General features: G+C 47.8%; 1 protein-coding gene across 12 annotated transcripts in view; it reads left to right on the forward strand.

Annotated features, from left to right (window-relative positions):
• RYR1 (ryanodine receptor 1) overlaps positions 1–17,205 on the forward strand; it is a 204,767-nt gene that overhangs the window by 159,037 nt on the left and 28,525 nt on the right. For 8 of the 12 annotated variants that reach the window (XM_081018547.1, XM_081018554.1, XM_081018555.1 and 5 more), the window contains 6 exons: positions 546–622; positions 3,117–3,190; positions 4,099–4,116; positions 13,899–13,979; positions 15,747–15,835; positions 16,804–16,932. In XM_081018547.1, coding sequence (XP_080874673.1) covers positions 546–622; positions 3,117–3,190; positions 4,099–4,116; positions 13,899–13,979; positions 15,747–15,835; positions 16,804–16,932 — 468 coding nt within the window. The remainder of the gene's footprint in view (positions 1–545; positions 623–3,116; positions 3,191–4,098; positions 4,117–13,898; positions 13,980–15,746; positions 15,836–16,803; positions 16,933–17,205) is intronic. The other 4 variants (XM_081018552.1, XM_081018556.1, XM_081018557.1 and 1 more) reach the window with 1 other exon arrangement.

Genomic DNA, 17,205 nt, shown 5'->3' on the forward strand with positions numbered 1-17,205 from the left:
AGCCGGGGACACAAATTTTCACAGCCCTCCAGTGGCTACAGTGGCTCATTTACCAGAAGTAATGTATTTAGCATTAACTCTGAAAGTACATACCCAATTTTGGCCAAACTAAAGCCTCCAAGAGCACAATATGCACCCGGAGGTTTCTTAGGTGCCAACTCCCTGGGTGCCCGGGCACCCACAAAATTCCCCATGAAGGGGCCGGGCACCCACAAATTTCAGTGCCAGGGCCATGCGTGCACATGATGCCCACAGCCCCGGGCACCCACGGTCACAAAGCCAAACTGGCACTCCGGGGAGGTTTAGTTTGGTAAGAATTGAGTTGCTCCCATTTTGGGAAGGGGTTTTGTTGTTGTTGTGATCGTGGTGTGGATGGAAAGGGTTCCTGGTCTGGATTTCACTCTCTTTATGGCTGCCATTAAAAACACACACCTGCTGTGAATACACATCTAATGCAACGTCTTTAACATGTAGTTTTGTGCTCGGTAGAGTCAGAAGCAGGCCTTCTCTTCCCCTCCCCATGCTGACTTTCTCCCTGTCCTCAGAAAATGCTGGATTATCTGAAGGAGAAACACGAGGTGGGATTCTTCCTGAGCCTCCAGGCCTTGATGCAGACATGCAGGTGTGTAGAAGCATTTTGTTCTTCTTTTTACCTTTTTTTATGCTTCTGCTTTTTATTTATTTGAGTGCTTCCAAACCGTAAAACCCTGTAAGAAAATACCACGGCCCTGTAAATGCATTCAAACAGCAGGAGGTTATAAAACCCAGAAGAAATGGCTAACGCTGGATCAAATTCATTTTCTAAAGAATGCTTGGCAAAGCTGGAACGTTTTCAGCAGATGGCAAAATATTAGAATTGTAGGCGTCAGTGTCCAGTGAATGGAACCGTGTTTCAAAGTACTGTCTGGAACTAGCCTACAAACAAGCCTGAGGGTTTTCAGAACACACAGGTAACAACCATAGTAACAACATTAACAGAAAACAGATTCACAGCACAAGTGTACAATGTAAGGTAAAGTATATTAACTTAAAGAGTCTCTCTGAGAATTGCCATGGGTCAATGGAACAGTTACTGTGGCTAGATTTATTCTCATAAGAGGTAATGCAGTACCATATATTATCAAAGTCATATTTTTTGCCTTTCAAAGCCTTCAACCTGTAAGCCTGAGTTGCAAAGAAACTAAAGAAATATGAGAATGTTTTCATTTGTTTCTTAGCTAAATCAATAGTTTAAAAATAATAAGGCACCACGCAAATACGGTGCTGAACATGACAGACTTGCTGGTAGCTGCTGAGCCACATATAGTCTGACCCAGAACTTTGAAACTGCAGTACATTTGTGCTGTAGCCAGAATCCTGTGACGATGCCGTTCCAGCTGTTGCCGCAGTTACTGTCTTTTGGCCCTTCGACTTCTGCTCTCCAGTCATGGACTGGCTGGAGGCAGAGGAAGTAGAAGGAGGCACCAGCTGAGGAACCCCAAAGGGAAGAAGGCTCAGAGCCCAGGGAGTGGTGGTGGGATGACAATGAGTAGTCAGAGGGAGAAGACCGGGAGGAGGAGGTATAACGGGGTGTAGTCTCCCAGGACCAGAAGAGGGATGAAGAGGGCGGAGCAAAGACAGGCAAGACAGTGAAGCCTCAGATTGTTTCAGAAGGAATCGGAGGAGGTGGCTTAGGGAGTTGTGGGAAGGCAGGGACCTTCAGTCCCCACAACTGCCTCATAGGGACAGGTTCTGTCAGGAAGGCTTTTATATAGAAGAAGAAGAAGAAGAAGAAGAAGAAGAGGAGTTTGGATTTGATATCCCGCTTTATCACTACCCTAGGGAGTCTCAAAGCGGCTAACATTCTCCTTTCCCTTCCTCCCCCACAACAAACACTCTGTGAGGTGAGTGGGGCTGAGAGACTTCAGAGAAGTGTGACTGGTCCAAGGTCACCCAGCAGCTGCATGTGGAGGAGCAGGGAATCGAACCCGGTTCACCAGATTACGAGACTACCGCTCTTAACCACTACACCACACTGGCTCTCTATACAGTCTATACAGTCTATACTCTATACACTCTATACAGCTGGCTGTGCCCCCAAATACTCCAGTAATAAGATCATTAAGTTTGCAGATGATACAATGGTGGTTGGTTTAATCATGGCTGGAGAGGAGGAGGTGGCCTGTAGTAAGGAAGTTGAGCAGTTGGGGGAGTGGTGCAGGAAAAACAACTTACTCCTTAACTTAAAGAAAACAAAAGAGATTATTGTGGACTTTAGGAAATGTAAATTGAATATTCAGCCACTTATTATTGAGGGGAAGTGTGTGGAACAGGTCTCGGTGTTTCGATTTCTGGGAATGGAGTTGAGAGACGACCTCACCTGGGGAGAAAACAGCAAAGACCTGATGAAGAGAGCACAGCAGAGGTTATATTTTCTGAGAATCCTCCAGAAAAACAATCTCTCAAAGGACCTGTTGATGGCATTTTACCATTGTACTGTTGAGAGTGTATTAACTTATGGTCTGTGTGTGTGGTTTGGGGGCTGCACGGCCAGGGGAAAAAACGGTGCTATCCAGGGTTGTAAAGACTGCAGAGAGAATAACTGGGTGCACTCTTCCCACCTTGGATCTAATCTATGCTTCCAGGCGCCTTAAGAAAGCTGCAGAGATAGCGCAGGATAGTGCGCACCCCGGAAATTATCTCTTTCAGCTTCTTCCTTCTGGAAGACAGTACAGGGTTGTAAAGACTAGGACTAGCCGCCTGAGAAACAGCTTCTATCCAAATGCGATTTTGGTTTTAAACGCTGTGTAAGGTAGTCTCTATGGGAGTATATTGTATTTAATTATGGGGTATCAGAGTTTTTAGGGGGCTAACCAGGCTGAGATAGCTGGGATAGCAGGCTTGTTGGTTTCTGAATGTCTGATGTAGGTTTTCAGTTTCGTTGTTTCTGTATGGGACAATGATAATAAAGATTATCGTATCGAAGGCTTGCTGTGCTCTCTAGGTCTGGCCTCCTGGGCTGCCTTGTTTCTTTGAATAGAGTTAGTTTTGCCGAAGCCATGTGAGTTATTTCTGACCTGCTTCCTGACACCTCCCGTTGGCTGGCTCTGCTCACCCTCTCTCCTCTTTTTCCACAGTGTGCTGGACCTCAACGCCTTTGAGAGGCAAAACAAAGCTGAAGGCTTGGGAATGGTGACGGAGGACGGAACGAGTAAGTCCCCGCCCACCCCCCACTTGGAGGCTCGGCAGCAAGGCTTTCAGAGGACTAGGCCATCCTATTTCTATAGGCTCTCCTGCCCCACAGGGCGGTTTGGCAGGGCAAACTCCTTCTGCCCCCTCCAAAAGGCAGCCCCCTGTCAGTGCTTGCTGCTCAGAATAGCTGCTGACACCCTGGCGCCACCCACCAACTTTTTTTTTTTTTTACAATGGCCAGAAAATACTCCTTTTCGAAAACCTGCCTCCAGCTTCCGGTTCATTTGCTGGGAAACCCTTTTCCTCCTCTTGGCCCCTGAAGCAGAGTGGCCTATGGGTTACTGTGGGGAGGTGGAGAGGGAGCGTGGGGTCTGATTCGAAAGCCTGGCCTTCTGGGCATGGCTAATTCATGCCTCTGCGCAAGGGGGGCTTTCTAGCTGGGCTGGCCAAACTATGCACTCTGGGTTCTCTCCCCATCCCTTGGAAGGGATGCAAGTTAAAGGTTTCAGTCCCACAGGAATGCTGGGTGCCAGGATTTGACTGGGCACGATCCTGGCCCAGGGTTGGTTCCCTCTCCCCCCACCCCCACCCCGGTAGCCTCCTCCTTCCCAGTGCTCTGCGCATCTTCTCTTTGTGTTCACAGCTTCCTCCTGGTGAGACGTGGATTAATTGAGATTTCACAAATCAATAATGGACTCTCACCTCCCTGACAACCCACCCGACTCCCTTCACCTCGGGTTCTCTGGTCTCATTCCACATTAATGTCGTTTTAATACACGCTGGGTTTTTGTTTTTTATTTTTACTATTTTTAATCATCTCCTTTTCCTTCTTTGCTGTGACGTGTTGCACTCACCTCCTCTCTCCCCCTCCCTCCTTCTCTTCCCTCCCCCTCCCCTCTCCTGGTGTCACTGATGCCCCTCCCTCAGTCATCATTCGTGAAAGTGGTAAATAATCCTTTTGCTTTGGGTTAAGTTTTGCTTTGGGTTAACTTTTTCCCCCCTTTCCCTTTTAATGGTCAGTTTCTTGGCCTGGTTTATTTATTTAGTTTTGCCAGTTTCTCTTTCTAACCTGGTGGGTCCAAGGCTGAAAACTGATCAGAACCCCCATCCCCTGCTGCCCTGGCTTAGTGCGCGGTGCTCCGTTAGGTCCTGGGCATCTGGAAGGTGTTGGCTATGATCTGCCTTCACGTTCAGAGGCACTAATATTTCTGAAAGGCCTGTTGATGGAAACCGCTGTAGGGGAGAGGCCTCTTGTGCTCAAGTCCTGCTCAAGAGCTTCCTCACAAGGCATCTGGGTGGCTGCTGCAATATCAACATGCTAGAATAACAATAATAATTTATTATTTGTACCCCGCCCATCTGGCTGGGTTTCTCCAGCCACTCCGGGCGGCTTCCAACAAAGATTAAAAATACATTAAAATGTCGCACATTAAAAACTTCTCTGAACAGGTCTGCCTTCAGATGTCTTCTAAATGTCAGGTAGTTGTTTTTCTCTTCGACATCTGCTGGGAGGGCGTTCCACAGGGTGGGCGCCACTACCGAGAAGGCCCTCTGCCTGGTTCCCTGTAGCTTTGCTTCTCGCAGTGAGGGAACCACCAGAAGGCCCTCGGCGCTGGACCTTAGCATCCGGGCAGAACGATGGGGGTGGAGACGCTCCTTCAGGTATGAGGCTGTTTAGGGCTTTAAAGGTCAGCACCAACACTTTGAATTGTGCTCGGAAATGTACTGGGAGCCAATGTAGTTCTTTCAAGACCGCTGTTATGTGGTCTTGGCGGCCGCCCCCAATCACCAGCCAAATAGCTAGGCCTGATCCAGCAGCGATGCTCTTCATTCTTAAGGGATGTCCAACACATTCTGTGCTTCAAGGCCCAGGGGTTTGTAGCGTAGCAAGCAGGAGGTACGTTGTCTGTTGACTAAGCAAGAGCAGAATGCCTGGATACATAGCCAGGATACCTCAGCTAGGTAGAGTGTCATGCTGATAACACCAAGGTTGCAGGTTCAGTTCCGGTACGAGACAGCTGCATATTCCTCCATTGCAAGAGATTGGACCAGTGGATCGTCAGGATCTCCACAATTCTATTAATTTATATCTCTAGGATTGGGCAGGCTAGCATTGTTTTGTCCTAGGGTGACACGTCAGACACAGAGGCCTGAAAGGTTAGACGACTTCAGAGCTGTCTCCTTCGGCGAGTGGTGGCGCCAGAGAAGCTTTTGCTTTCAAGTCGCAAGCTGGCTAAACAGAGGAAGGACGGGGCAGTATCCAACTCCCTCGTCCTGTCAGTGCAGGGAGGTCAGGCTGTGCAATGTGTCTCCTCCCCCTCTCCCACCTGCAGGCTCCATGCCCTCTCCAGTTCTGCTTCAGAGGGTTTGGGGAACCCCAAGGACAGATCTAGGGGGGGCTTACGGGGGACAAGGCCATCCTGCGGCACATGCAGGAACCCTTGCACTGACAGGACATGTTAAATCAGCGCTGCGTCGGGAACAAGCTGTGTTTTTTGTTCTCTTTTTCCCCGTTGTGGGAGGGTGGGGAAATCTCCAGTACCTTGGAGAGTTCCCTGGCCTTCTTCTGAAGATGCCACCAGGACCTGAGTAAGGATGCTCTCCATTAAACCCCACGTCAACCTTTTCTTCCACCCCTCATTGCCCGGCTGGCTGGAGGGGGTTCTGATCAGTCTCGGGTGGGGTGGGGCCAGCCAGGGAAAGTCTCTGTCTCTCAGCTCTTATCTGGCGCATGCCCTCCAACTGCAAAAGAAACCCCAACCCTTCCAAAGGCCACCCGTTTCTCTCACACACATGCACCATTGGTGCTGAGCACAACTAACTGCACACCCTTCACCCACCCAAATGCTTTCATCGTGGTCTCCAGGCTTGTGCTCTTATAAATACCAACACTCCCCTCCCACCCCACCCCCGAAAAAGAAAAGTATTTGACCTTGTAAAGGTCACCAGGAAGCCACCCTGCTGGGCTTCTGTCAATCTGGAATAGCCAATAAGATGTTAGTCAGAATCCACCATCTCCGCGCCTGAAAACATTGCCCTCCCAGCCAATTTTCAGTGGGGTCAGGTGTAGACACACCATTTCTGACCCTTCTCCTGGGCTCCACTCTGCTTGTAGCGAGAGCCTAGTTCAGGGTTTCCCAAACGTGGGTCTCCAACTGTTTTTTGGACTACAGTTCCCATCATCGCTAGTCCTGCTACCCAAGGATGATGGCAGTTGTAGTCCAACAACAGCTGCAGACCCAAGTTTAGGAAACCCTGGCCTAGTTATTCAGCAAATGTGACCTCAGTCTGTGTTACCTGTACGTGGAATAGTAACAATTCAAGGTGTAAGCATAACTGTCTGGTTGTGTTGTTGCAACAAGTTCTTCAGTAAGGAATGCGGCATCTTTGTAATAATTTGCTGCAGAAATGTGGTTTTTCTTAGTATCTATGTAGGCATGTCCTGTAGTTTCATATATTGAAAAGGGTCGTGTGTACCGTGCTTTATATCTGTGGGGTATGTTTGAGTGTCATCATGACATAATAACTGAGCAGTAGTCCTGTGGTGTGGAAACGTTGCCGAGTTGAAGTGTGATATACTTGTTGTGATGCCTTCTTTGGTAACCACGTTGTAACATCTTCATTACCCCAGTAAATGCAATGTTAGAATGAGCATCCTGGGGTCTGCAACAATGACAAGGTGCTAATGATACTTTAAAAAATTAAACCTGTAGTGTTTGTGATGGCTACACATCATCTTTACAGTTTGGGGAGTGTAAACTTTTTAAAAAATTATCTTATATGTAGATCTCCTTGAAACAGTGGTTTAGAAGGTGATTAATGAATACAGTCCTACCTCGGTTGACGAAAACCTTGAGACTCGAACGTTTTGGCTCCTGAATGCCACAAACCTGGAAGTGAATGTTCCAGTTTGTGAACGTTCTTTGGAACCCGAACATCTGACGCTGCTTCCGCAGCTTCCGATTGGCTGCAGGAGCTTCCTGCTGCCAATTGGAAGCCACTCCTTGGTTTCTCTGAACGTTTTGGAAGTTGAACGGACTTCTGGAATGGATTCCGTTCGACTTCTGAGGTACGATTGTAGTAGTAGTAATAATAATGTAACCAAGCTATATTGTAATGCTTGAGCATCTTCAGAGTCATATACTTCAAAGTGCACTATAGAATAACCAGCTAGTAGCACTGTAGTAACATCAACCTCTTTGTTAGTAGTGTGGCAATTTTGTAATGACTGCTTTGGTGATTTTTGCTCATAGGATGCTGCAGAATACGTGTGCAATAAAATCATAAAATATTTGTAGGGATGATGTACCGTATTTTTCACCCTATAGGGTGCACCGGCCCATAGGGTGCACCTAGTTTTTTGGGGGGGGGAATAAAGAAAAAAAAAATTTCCCCCCCAGGTGCGGGGCTGGGGCAGGGGAAGCCCGAGCTTCCCCGACCCCAGCCCCCAGAACAGGCTGCTATCCGCAAACCTAGGGAGCCCGGCGGGAAGTCGCGCCGGTCTCCCCACGTTTGCAGATATCTGCCCGAAGCCTGGGGCACGCTGCTCAGCGCGCCCCAGGCTTCAGGATGCAGGCTGCCATCTATAAGCCTGGGGAGCCCGGCAGGAACGCCCGCCGGTCTTCCCAGGCTTGCGGATATCTGCCCGAAGCCCGGGGCGCGCTCCGCTGCACTCCCCGGGTTTTGGGCTGCAGGCTGCCATCTATAAGCCTGGGGAGCCCGGCAGGAACTCCCGCTGGTCTTCCCAGGCTTGCGGATATCTGCCCGAAGCCCGGGGCGCGCTCCGCTGCACTCCCCGGGTTTTGGGCTGCAGGCTGCCATCTATAAGCCTGGGGAGCCCGGCAGGAACTCCCGCCGGTCTTCCCAGGCTTGCGGATATCTGCCTGAAGCCCGGGGCGCGCTCCGCTGCACTCCCCGGGTTTTGGGCTGCAGGCTGCCATCTATAAGCCTGGGGAGCCCGGCAGAAACTCCCGCTGGTCTTCCCAGGCTTGCGGATATCTGCCCGAAGCCCGGGGCGCGCTCCGCTGCACTCCCCGGGTTTTGGGCTGCAGGCTGCCATCTATAAGCCTGGGGAGCCCGGCAGGAACTCCCGCCGGTCTTCCCAGGCTTGCGGATATCTGCCCGAAGCCCGGGGCGCGCTCCGCTGCACTCCCCGGGTTTTGGGCTGCAGGCTGCTGTCTGCAAGCCTTGGGAGCCCGGCGGGAACTCCCATGGGCTCCCAAGGCTTGTGGATAGCTTCCTGAAGCCTGGAGAGTGAGAGGGGTCGGTGCGCACCGACCCCTCTCGCTCTCCAGGCTTCAGCGAAAGCCTGCATTCTCCCCATAGGACGCATACACATTTCCCCTTCATTTTTGGAGGGGGAAAAGTGCATCTTATAGGGCGAAAAATACGGTACTTCACTCCCAATAACCACATGCTGCCTTTGGGTATGTTAAGATGGAGCTGGATTGTCCTTTTAGTAACTCCAGCCTCGTCGACACGTCCACTTGTCCCTCGCCTAGAAAGCATGGGTCCAAGCCCTTTTCTCCTTGGCCCACTCCTTTCCAAGGGAAAACCCACTATTTAGTACAAGATGGGGAGCAAACGTCAAATTGGGGGGGGGACACCAGAATTGCCATTTGCTCCGATTGTGTGCTAAAGAGCGGTTTTCCTCGCAGGGGGTAAGCAGCGGGACGAGAGGAAGTGCGGCTAAGCCCTCTGTTTATACAGTATTTTAAACTCTTGTTTAATGTTGTAAGGTCTGTCTTGACCATTTTTCTTGGCTGAAAGTGCTGTCCTAGTAGTAGTCTCCTATTGACTACTATATATTGTTCTTTTCATTCTTCTGTAAGTCATCCTTGTAGTAACTCGTTCCAGATGTTTTGGACTGCAATTCCCATCATCCCTGACCACTGGTCCTGTTAGCTAGGGATCATGGGAGTTGTAGACCCTGAAAAAACCCACTTTTGAGCACTCTATCAGAGCAAACGTCAACGTGAGTCTTCAACAGATCGCCATTTGCTCCGAATGAGATTTAAAGAGCGAGTTTTCACAGAGAAAGCCTGTGGTATCCTTAAAGCAGTTGTGGTCACATCAACACCATACATTTGAAGCACAGCACTTCAACAGCCATGGAGAATCCTGGCAACTGTAGTTTGCAGAGGGTGCCGACCTCACAAACCTATAATTACCAGCACTCTTCACATACTATGGTTCCCATGATATTCTGTGGTGGTTAAAGTGGAATAAGAGTCATTTAATTGTATGATGTGGACGTAACCTGTTTCTTTCTTTGGCTGCCTGTGTAACACTTCTGTTCCTTTGTCACTTAATGCTTTGTGATCTCTCATAATAGTTCCTCTGTGTTATACGTGCTGCTGTTTGTGAGCCTCCCCATAGTAACTTAGGGCTCAACCACACTTCCTTTTGTGTTGCATTTCTAGGCATAGGTATGAGATTTGCAGGTTTTGTTTTTTTGCCCCACCTCTTGTCCCAGGAAAGCACGCATCTTACTCCCAAATTGGAGCAGACAGCAACACAAAAGGAAGTGTAGACGAGCCCTTACTGTAGTACATTTGCTTTACTCTTGTTCTGTGCTCTAGAGTCACAGTGTCTCTGCTGTCCTTGTAGCAACTATGTTGTCCTGTTTATCTCCTTTTAGTGCTCCAGGGCACTCTGACCTGGTACCTTCCAGATGTTTTGGATTAAAACTCTCATCAGCCCATGCCAGCTGGTGTGAATTGTTCTCCAAAACGTCCAGAGGGTGCCAGCTTTTGGGGAAAGGGTGCCTTGGAACTTTTTCGATTCTCATTGTGAGCCTCAGATAAAACAAGCCTTATCGGGATGACTTGGGCAACATCTCTTCCTGTCCTTCCAATACCCCCACGCCCAACCCCAGCCCCGTCCCGAGCGCCACGATTGCCCCATCACAAAGGGAAGACAATGCCAGAGGGGGAAGAAATCAGGTGATTGACTTGGCTTCATCCATGAAGTGGAGGAGGCAACTTCATGAAGAAGAAGACAAATGGAAAAGGGGCTGGTCATTAATGCCAGGTGGGCTAATATGAATCCACCCGGAGGAATGGAAGGGGAAGGGGGCGTTTCTTGTGAATGGGAGACCCATCCACCATTCTTGCCCTCCCCGTGCCGTTGGATTCATATCTTCATTAATGACCAATGCCACAGAACGGGTGGTGTGAACTGGTCGCTGACCTTCTGCAACTAATTCTATTAACCCACAAGGATGGGGGCCACATCCTGGGTATCTTACACTCACTCTCCTCCAACTTTTATTCTTCATTCTTTGTCATCGCAGTTCCGTGTCTGTCCACTGCTCTCACGTTATTCTGGTCCATTGGAATTTATTTCACCTTTGCACCATGCCAAGTCCTTACTTTCTGTTTTACTCAGGTTGCGTTTTCCACAAAAAATGGCTTGTCCCAAAACTACACTTCAGAATTTGGCCCTCGGTGCACAGGGTTTTTTAAACAACAACAACAAACAAACAAACCCGGATAGAATAAACCGGTCATTTATGCTAATTGTGTTGAACCAAACTATTCTCATCTGCCTGCATACAACTCTGGCACTCCCAGTCTCAACACCTGCTCCCCACTAAAATATGTAACCTCCAGCAATAGGCATGCAGGGATTTTGCAAAGGACTTTATCTGTTGACATTGAGCCTTTGCTGGAATGTCACAGATAGCCTAAATAACCCTTTCCCCCCGAAAGCAATATCCCAGACACAAACTCTACCCTCCCTACACAATGGAGCCACGAGATCCCCTAACCAAATGCATGGCACTTGTGATCCTACTAACTCTTGGTCGGCCGCTGCAGTCCTCACTCTGGTCCAGCTCCCCACCAATAATGGGGGGAGCTTTCAAACAAGCACCGCTCTCTTCCAACCCATGTGGATCATTAAGCCGAGAATTATATATCTTTGAGCGCTAGGCAGAAATGTTCCGCTTTAACCAGGCCTTTGGCTGATTGACATTCAATTCCCTTTTTAAAATGTGTTGTGGAGGTGGGAAGTTATTGGGTTGTGTTTTTGTTTTTATTTTGATTATGTATTTTGTGTTTTTATATTGTGATTTTTTTTTATCCTACGAACCGCCCCGAGACCTACAGGTATATAGGTGTTGTTGTTTAGTTGTTTAGTCGCGTCCGACTCTTCATGACCCCATGGACCACTCCTGTCTTCCACTGCCTCTCGCAGTTTGGTCAAACTCATGCTGGTAGCTTCGAGAACACTGTCCAACCATCTCGTCCTCTGTCGTCCCCTTCTCCTTGTGCCCTCCATCTTTCCCAGCATCAGGGTCTTTTCCAGGGAGTCTTCTCTTCTCATGAGGTGGCCAAAGTCTTGGACCCTCAGCTTCAGGATCTGTCCTTCCAGTGAGCACTCAGGGCTGATTTCCTTCAGAATGGATAGGCTTGATCTTCTTGCAGTCCATGGGACTCTCCAGAGTCTCCTCCAGCACCAGAATTCAAAAGCATCAATTCTTTGGCTATCAGCCTTCTTTATGGTCCCACTCTCACTTCCATACATCACTACGGGGAAATCATGGCTTTAACTATACGGACCTTTGTTGGTAAGGTGATGTCTCTGCTTTTTTTTTTAAAAAAAAAAAGCAGAGACATCACCTTAAAAAGCAGAGATATAGGTATACAAATGCAATTAATTAATAAGTTAATAATACAATCCTACTACCTCTGTTCCTTCCGCATCCTGGGTAGATCAGCTCTCTTGTGCTTATTTGTTTATTTCATAGAATGTATACCCCGCTGGATGGTAGTAAAAAACAACAACAACCTCAAGGCGTTTTGCAAAAAAGATGAAGCAATAAAATAAAGCAAATTTAAAACAGACGGAAGTTTAAATGCTAAGGTTAAAATTACCTCAATTTATAAGCATCCAGGTTTGGCTTGTCTAAACAGGAATGTACAGGGCTCCATAGGCAGGGAGTTCCAAAGGCCACACAAATGGTCCTTGCAAATGTGGAACTGGTATTACGCTGCACCTGTAGTAGAGCCAATTCCACCGGTTGAAGCGATTAAGGGGGCCCATGAGGGATAAGACGACCTCATGGGTAAACTGGACCTGAGTTCTTAAAGGTTTTCATAACGCTGATGGTAACACATTGAACTTGGTCCGGTAGCAAATCGGAAACCGGTGCAGATCTTTGGCACGGGTGTTCTGTGCCGACAAGGCCTCGTTCCTGTCAGCAATCACGCTGCAGCATTCTGCACTAACTGCAGCTTCCACGAAAAGCACGAGGGAAGCCCCACATAGAGCGTGTTGCAGCAGTCAGGCCTTGCAGTACCCAGTGCATGAACTCCTGTGGCAAGGCTTTCCAGGAGCAGCCGTAGCTGTTAAACAAATTGCAGTTGACAAAAGGCACTTCTAGCTACGGAGGCTGCCTGCTCCTTCAGGAGGAGTGCAAACATCCAATTAGTTTTTTTTATTCCAACAAGCATCCCTTGAAAGAAGGAATTGGTGTCCCAGGATCCTTAATTCAGGCTCAGCCGCTCCTTACTGACCATCTTGAGTGCGGGCCTAGCCCCTAACTAGCTATTAATAAATAGTTATTCTGTTTGGTTTTTTTCTTTTTTTTCTTTTTTAAATAATATTTATTAAAGTTTCAAAGGGAAAAAAAATTCACATTAATAAAAAAAATTAACAATAACAAGGAAAAATACAAAGTAGAAAAAAAAAGAAAAAACAGTTAAAAACAATTCCATCTTTTCCTCACTTCTTTTACGTTTACTTGTTTCCCGGACCTCCTCATACCTCCCTCTTTTGTATTCCAATTCAATTTGTTAATGCAACAATTCCTTTCCCTCCTTTTTAATCCTAATCCTTAATCTTGATATATTGTAACATTAGATTTTTACATATTAAAAACCAATTTTTCCATATTCTTTTGTACCTATATAGCTAGAAGCCACTTAACTTCAATCCAACACCATTCTAACATTCATTAATTTTGCAATTTTTCTGTAAATCGTCTTTAAATTTCTTCCAATCTTCTTCCACCGACTCTGATGACTATTTTATTATGATGACTACAGTCGTGCCTTGGTTTTCGAACAGCTTAGTTCTCAAACGTTTTGTGCTCCCAAACGCCGCAAACCCAGAAGTGACTGTTCTGGGTTTGTGAACTATTTTTGGAAGCCGGAATGTCCGATGGGGCTTCCGCGGCTTCCGATTGGCTGCAGCCAATCAGAAGCCACGCATTGTTTTCCAAATGTTTTGGAAGTCAACTAGACTTCCGGAATGGATTCCGTTTGACTTCCAAGGTATGACTGTATTTTATTATTAGGCGGCCTGTCAGTATGCTTTTTTATTGTGTTTTTATCATTGGCGTTCTGTAATGCGTTTTTAATGTTGTACTCTGCCCTGGGAGCTCTTGATGTAAGACGGTATATAATTTAATAATAATAATAATAATAATAATAATAAATAAACATCCAGAGTGAGGCCTGCAGGGTGGCCCCTTGATCTGAGTGAAGCATCCTTGTTTTGCCGTGTGGATTGCCTTGCCCGAAAACCATCCCCCTTTCTCAAGCCCAGCGTTGGAGAACCCCCATTTTGTACTAACAGCACATTTCTCCCTTGCCCTTTCACCCCAACCCCCCCCTCACCCTGCCGCCATTCCCAACGCCATTGTTTTCCTCCTCTCTCCATGTTGCTCCTGCTAACGTTGGCCAGTTCTCTCTCTTCCCTTGACCCCTCCCCTGCTCTAGGAGAGAAGGTGATGGCGGACGATCTGTTTACACAGGACCTCTTCCGGTTCCTGCAGCTCCTGTGCGAAGGACACAACAACGGTAGGTTCCACGTGGTAGGGGGAGCCAGGGTGGTGTAGTGGTTAAGAGCGGTGGACTCGTAATCTGGGGAACCAGGTTCAATTCCCCGCTCCTCCACATGCAGCTGCTGGGTGACCTTGGGCCAGTCACACTTCTCTGAAGTCTCTCAGCCCCACTCACCTCACAGAGTGTTTGTTGTGGGGAAGGAAGGGAAAAGGAGATTGTTAGCCGCTTTGAGACTCGCTAGGGTAGTGATAAAGCAGGATATCAAATCCAAACTCTTCTTCTTCTTCTCTTCTTCCACATGCAACCTAGAGGGCTTCCAAAACTGGAGCTGATGGAGTCGATAGAGGGAGGGGAATGGGAGAATACACAGGGCAGGGGAGGGCAGGATGGTTGGGGCCTAATGGAAAGGGTGCGTAGAGTGTCAGGGGCAGGGAACTTTTTCCACTTGGCGGACCAACTTTTCTTTTTTTAAAATAATTTTTTATTGGAAATTTTATTTACAACGTAACACAAACCCCCCCACCCCCCAAACACAGAAATCCACCCCCATCAGACACAAACATAACAAACAACAAGCATAATATACAACAATACAAACAACCAAATAAAAGACTTCCTTTATCCTGTTTCTGGCATCCTTATTTACTTCTTATAAGCTGTTTCCTTTATGAATAATTATTAAGATTTTTCTAATTATAACTTAAATATCCACAAAGTCTCCTGCAGACATTAACCGAAACAAGCCCAGGTATGAATTTTAGGGCACTGTTTTGTGAAGTATTCTCTGCATTTTCCCCATGCTTTTTGAAATTCTTGTCTAGTGTGATCTCTAATTGCCTCTGTTAATCTAGCCAGTTCAATATACTCTAACAGTTTGTCTTGCCATTTTCCCGCTTGGCGGACTGACTTTGACAGGTGAGTAAGAGCAGCAGCACCCTGTCATTCATATTGACGCCATATTGACTGATCAACAGGTGGGCTGTCCCACTCACCTGTCAAAGTTGATCCTTGGAGGTTGGGAAGAGGTTAATCAGGATTAAACTCCTTGCACATCTGCAGGGTTCAGGAACGCCAGCAAGTTCCCCCCATCCCACTAGCACGCCTGAACCACGCAGGATTGAACTCCCAGCACACCAGTTGAAATGCAGGGGGCTGAATCCTGCTTTCTAAAAGGTTCCAGTGCACCAGCCAGTTCCAGCCCCCCCCCAAAAAAGAACCTTCTAACAAGCCTTAACTGGGCAGGATTGAACTCCCTATGCATCATCTGAAGCATGGGAAGTTAAATCCTGCTTTCTGCTGCTGTGTCGCTACCTGTCTAGCACTTGACATCACATACGATGCATTGGCTAACTGCTAAGGGTTGTTGCAAATACAGTGGTGCCCCGCAAGACGAATGCCTCGCAAGACGAAAAACTCGCTAGACAAAAGGGTTTTGCGTTTTTTGAGTCGTTCCGCAAGACGAATTTCCCTATGGGCTTGCTTCACAAGGCGAAACATCTTGTGAGTTCTTGCGAGTTTGTTTCCTTTTTCTTAAAGCCGCTAAGCCGTTAATAGCCGCTAAGCCGCTAAGCCGTTAATAGCCGCTAATAGCCGCTAAGCCGCTAATAGCCGTGCTTCGCAAGACGAAAAAACCGCAAGACGAAGAGACTCGCGGAACGGATTAATTTCGTCTTGCGAGGCACCACTGTATAAAGGTGGGATTTTGGGGTGGGGGTAGGAGAACCAAGATATTATCAGCGGAAGGAAGTGTCCCATTCTCACCCTGCTCCCTTTTTACTCCAGACTTCCAGAACTACCTGCGGACACAGACGGGGAACACAACGACCATCAACATTATCATCTGCACTGTTGACTACCTTCTGCGTCTGCAGGTGGGTGTTTTCATCCCAGGCCAAATCCGGCTCAGGAAGTGTCAGTTCTGTCAAAGCATTAGACCCAGATACAGCTGCTCTTCAGCTCTTGAGCGGATGAGAATTTCAGCCTACTTTTGCAAACCTTAAAAGTCTGAGAATCTGGTTCGTCACCTGCAAGGCCCTTTCCTTTTTTTTATTATTTCAAAATGTACTCTTCATCGGGGGAAAGGTCTTCTTGTGTCCAGAGGCACTCTGCCCTTGGCACCAGAATATGGTATGACCGCATCTTATGCGCATTTAACCCGTTGGGTTTCAGCTACACATGGTTGAAGGCTGCTGGTTGAAATCCCACAAGTTTAACTGGCAAGCGAGGTGGAGAGCTTAAAAGCTCCTTCTGTGCTGGCAAAACTCGGTGCAAAAAGAGCTCTCTGTGTGCAAGGTCTGGGATGCTTCACACAAGATCTCGCAGGAATTTAGACGGCCCAGTGAGATCTCACGAGAGCCTCCTGGGACCTTGGTGCATCGGCTGCAGAAGCCCCAAGGTGCTCTTGTGGAGGCTGTTCCAAGGTTTTGAGCATACATGTTTTTGCATATACACAGAACCCTTAGCACCGAACCCCACATGATATGCAATCGTACTGTACTTGAAACCAGCACAGCTTGTAACTAGTGAGGCCTGCTTAGTGAGGCCTGAGCTAAAAGCCCTCCACTAACGGGCAGCCCTTGAGAGTTGCAAGTCCTAGGTGGGACTGGTGGGAGTTGCAGCCCAGAACATCTGGAGGGCACCAGGTTGGGGAAAGCTGGATCAGGTCATAAAATAGGAAGTATTGACAATCAAGTCTGCTGGTAGGATCACGCAAATCATCTCGGATTTAGCATCTTTGTATTCTGGCCACAGATAATGTTCCTTGGACCCAGCAGGGTAGTGGAAAATGGGGCAGGCAAAGTAACCTTTCGATTTCTTTCCCACCCACGGAAATTGCCAGGAGTCTATTAGTGATTTCTACTGGTATTACTCGGGCAAGGACGTCATTGATGAACAGGGCAAGCGGAACTTCTCCAAAGCCATGGCTGTAGCCAAGCAGGTCTTCAACAGCCTCACTGAGTACATCCAGGTATTATTATTGCCACTGCTGTTGTTGTCTGAAAATCAGTTTTAAAAATTGCAACCAGAAGAAGAGAGTGGGTTGTGTTTTGGAAGTAAGGGGTGTTAGGGGAAGAGGTAGTACCTCTGGTAGGGGACCCTTTGCCCACCTATGGTCCTCCCCACCCTGCTCTCAGCTCACACCTGTGGCTCCTAGAAGCTGTCAGCAGGTGACAGGGGCCACATCCCGGGAAATGGCTATGACTGGCCGGCTAAAGCAGGTGAGAGCAGCCAATGGGTCTCA

The sequence above is a fragment of the Podarcis pityusensis genome (genome assembly GCF_964106645.2).
Source record: "Podarcis pityusensis genome assembly, chromosome: 8".
NCBI lineage: Eukaryota > Metazoa > Chordata > Lepidosauria > Squamata > Lacertidae > Podarcis > Podarcis pityusensis.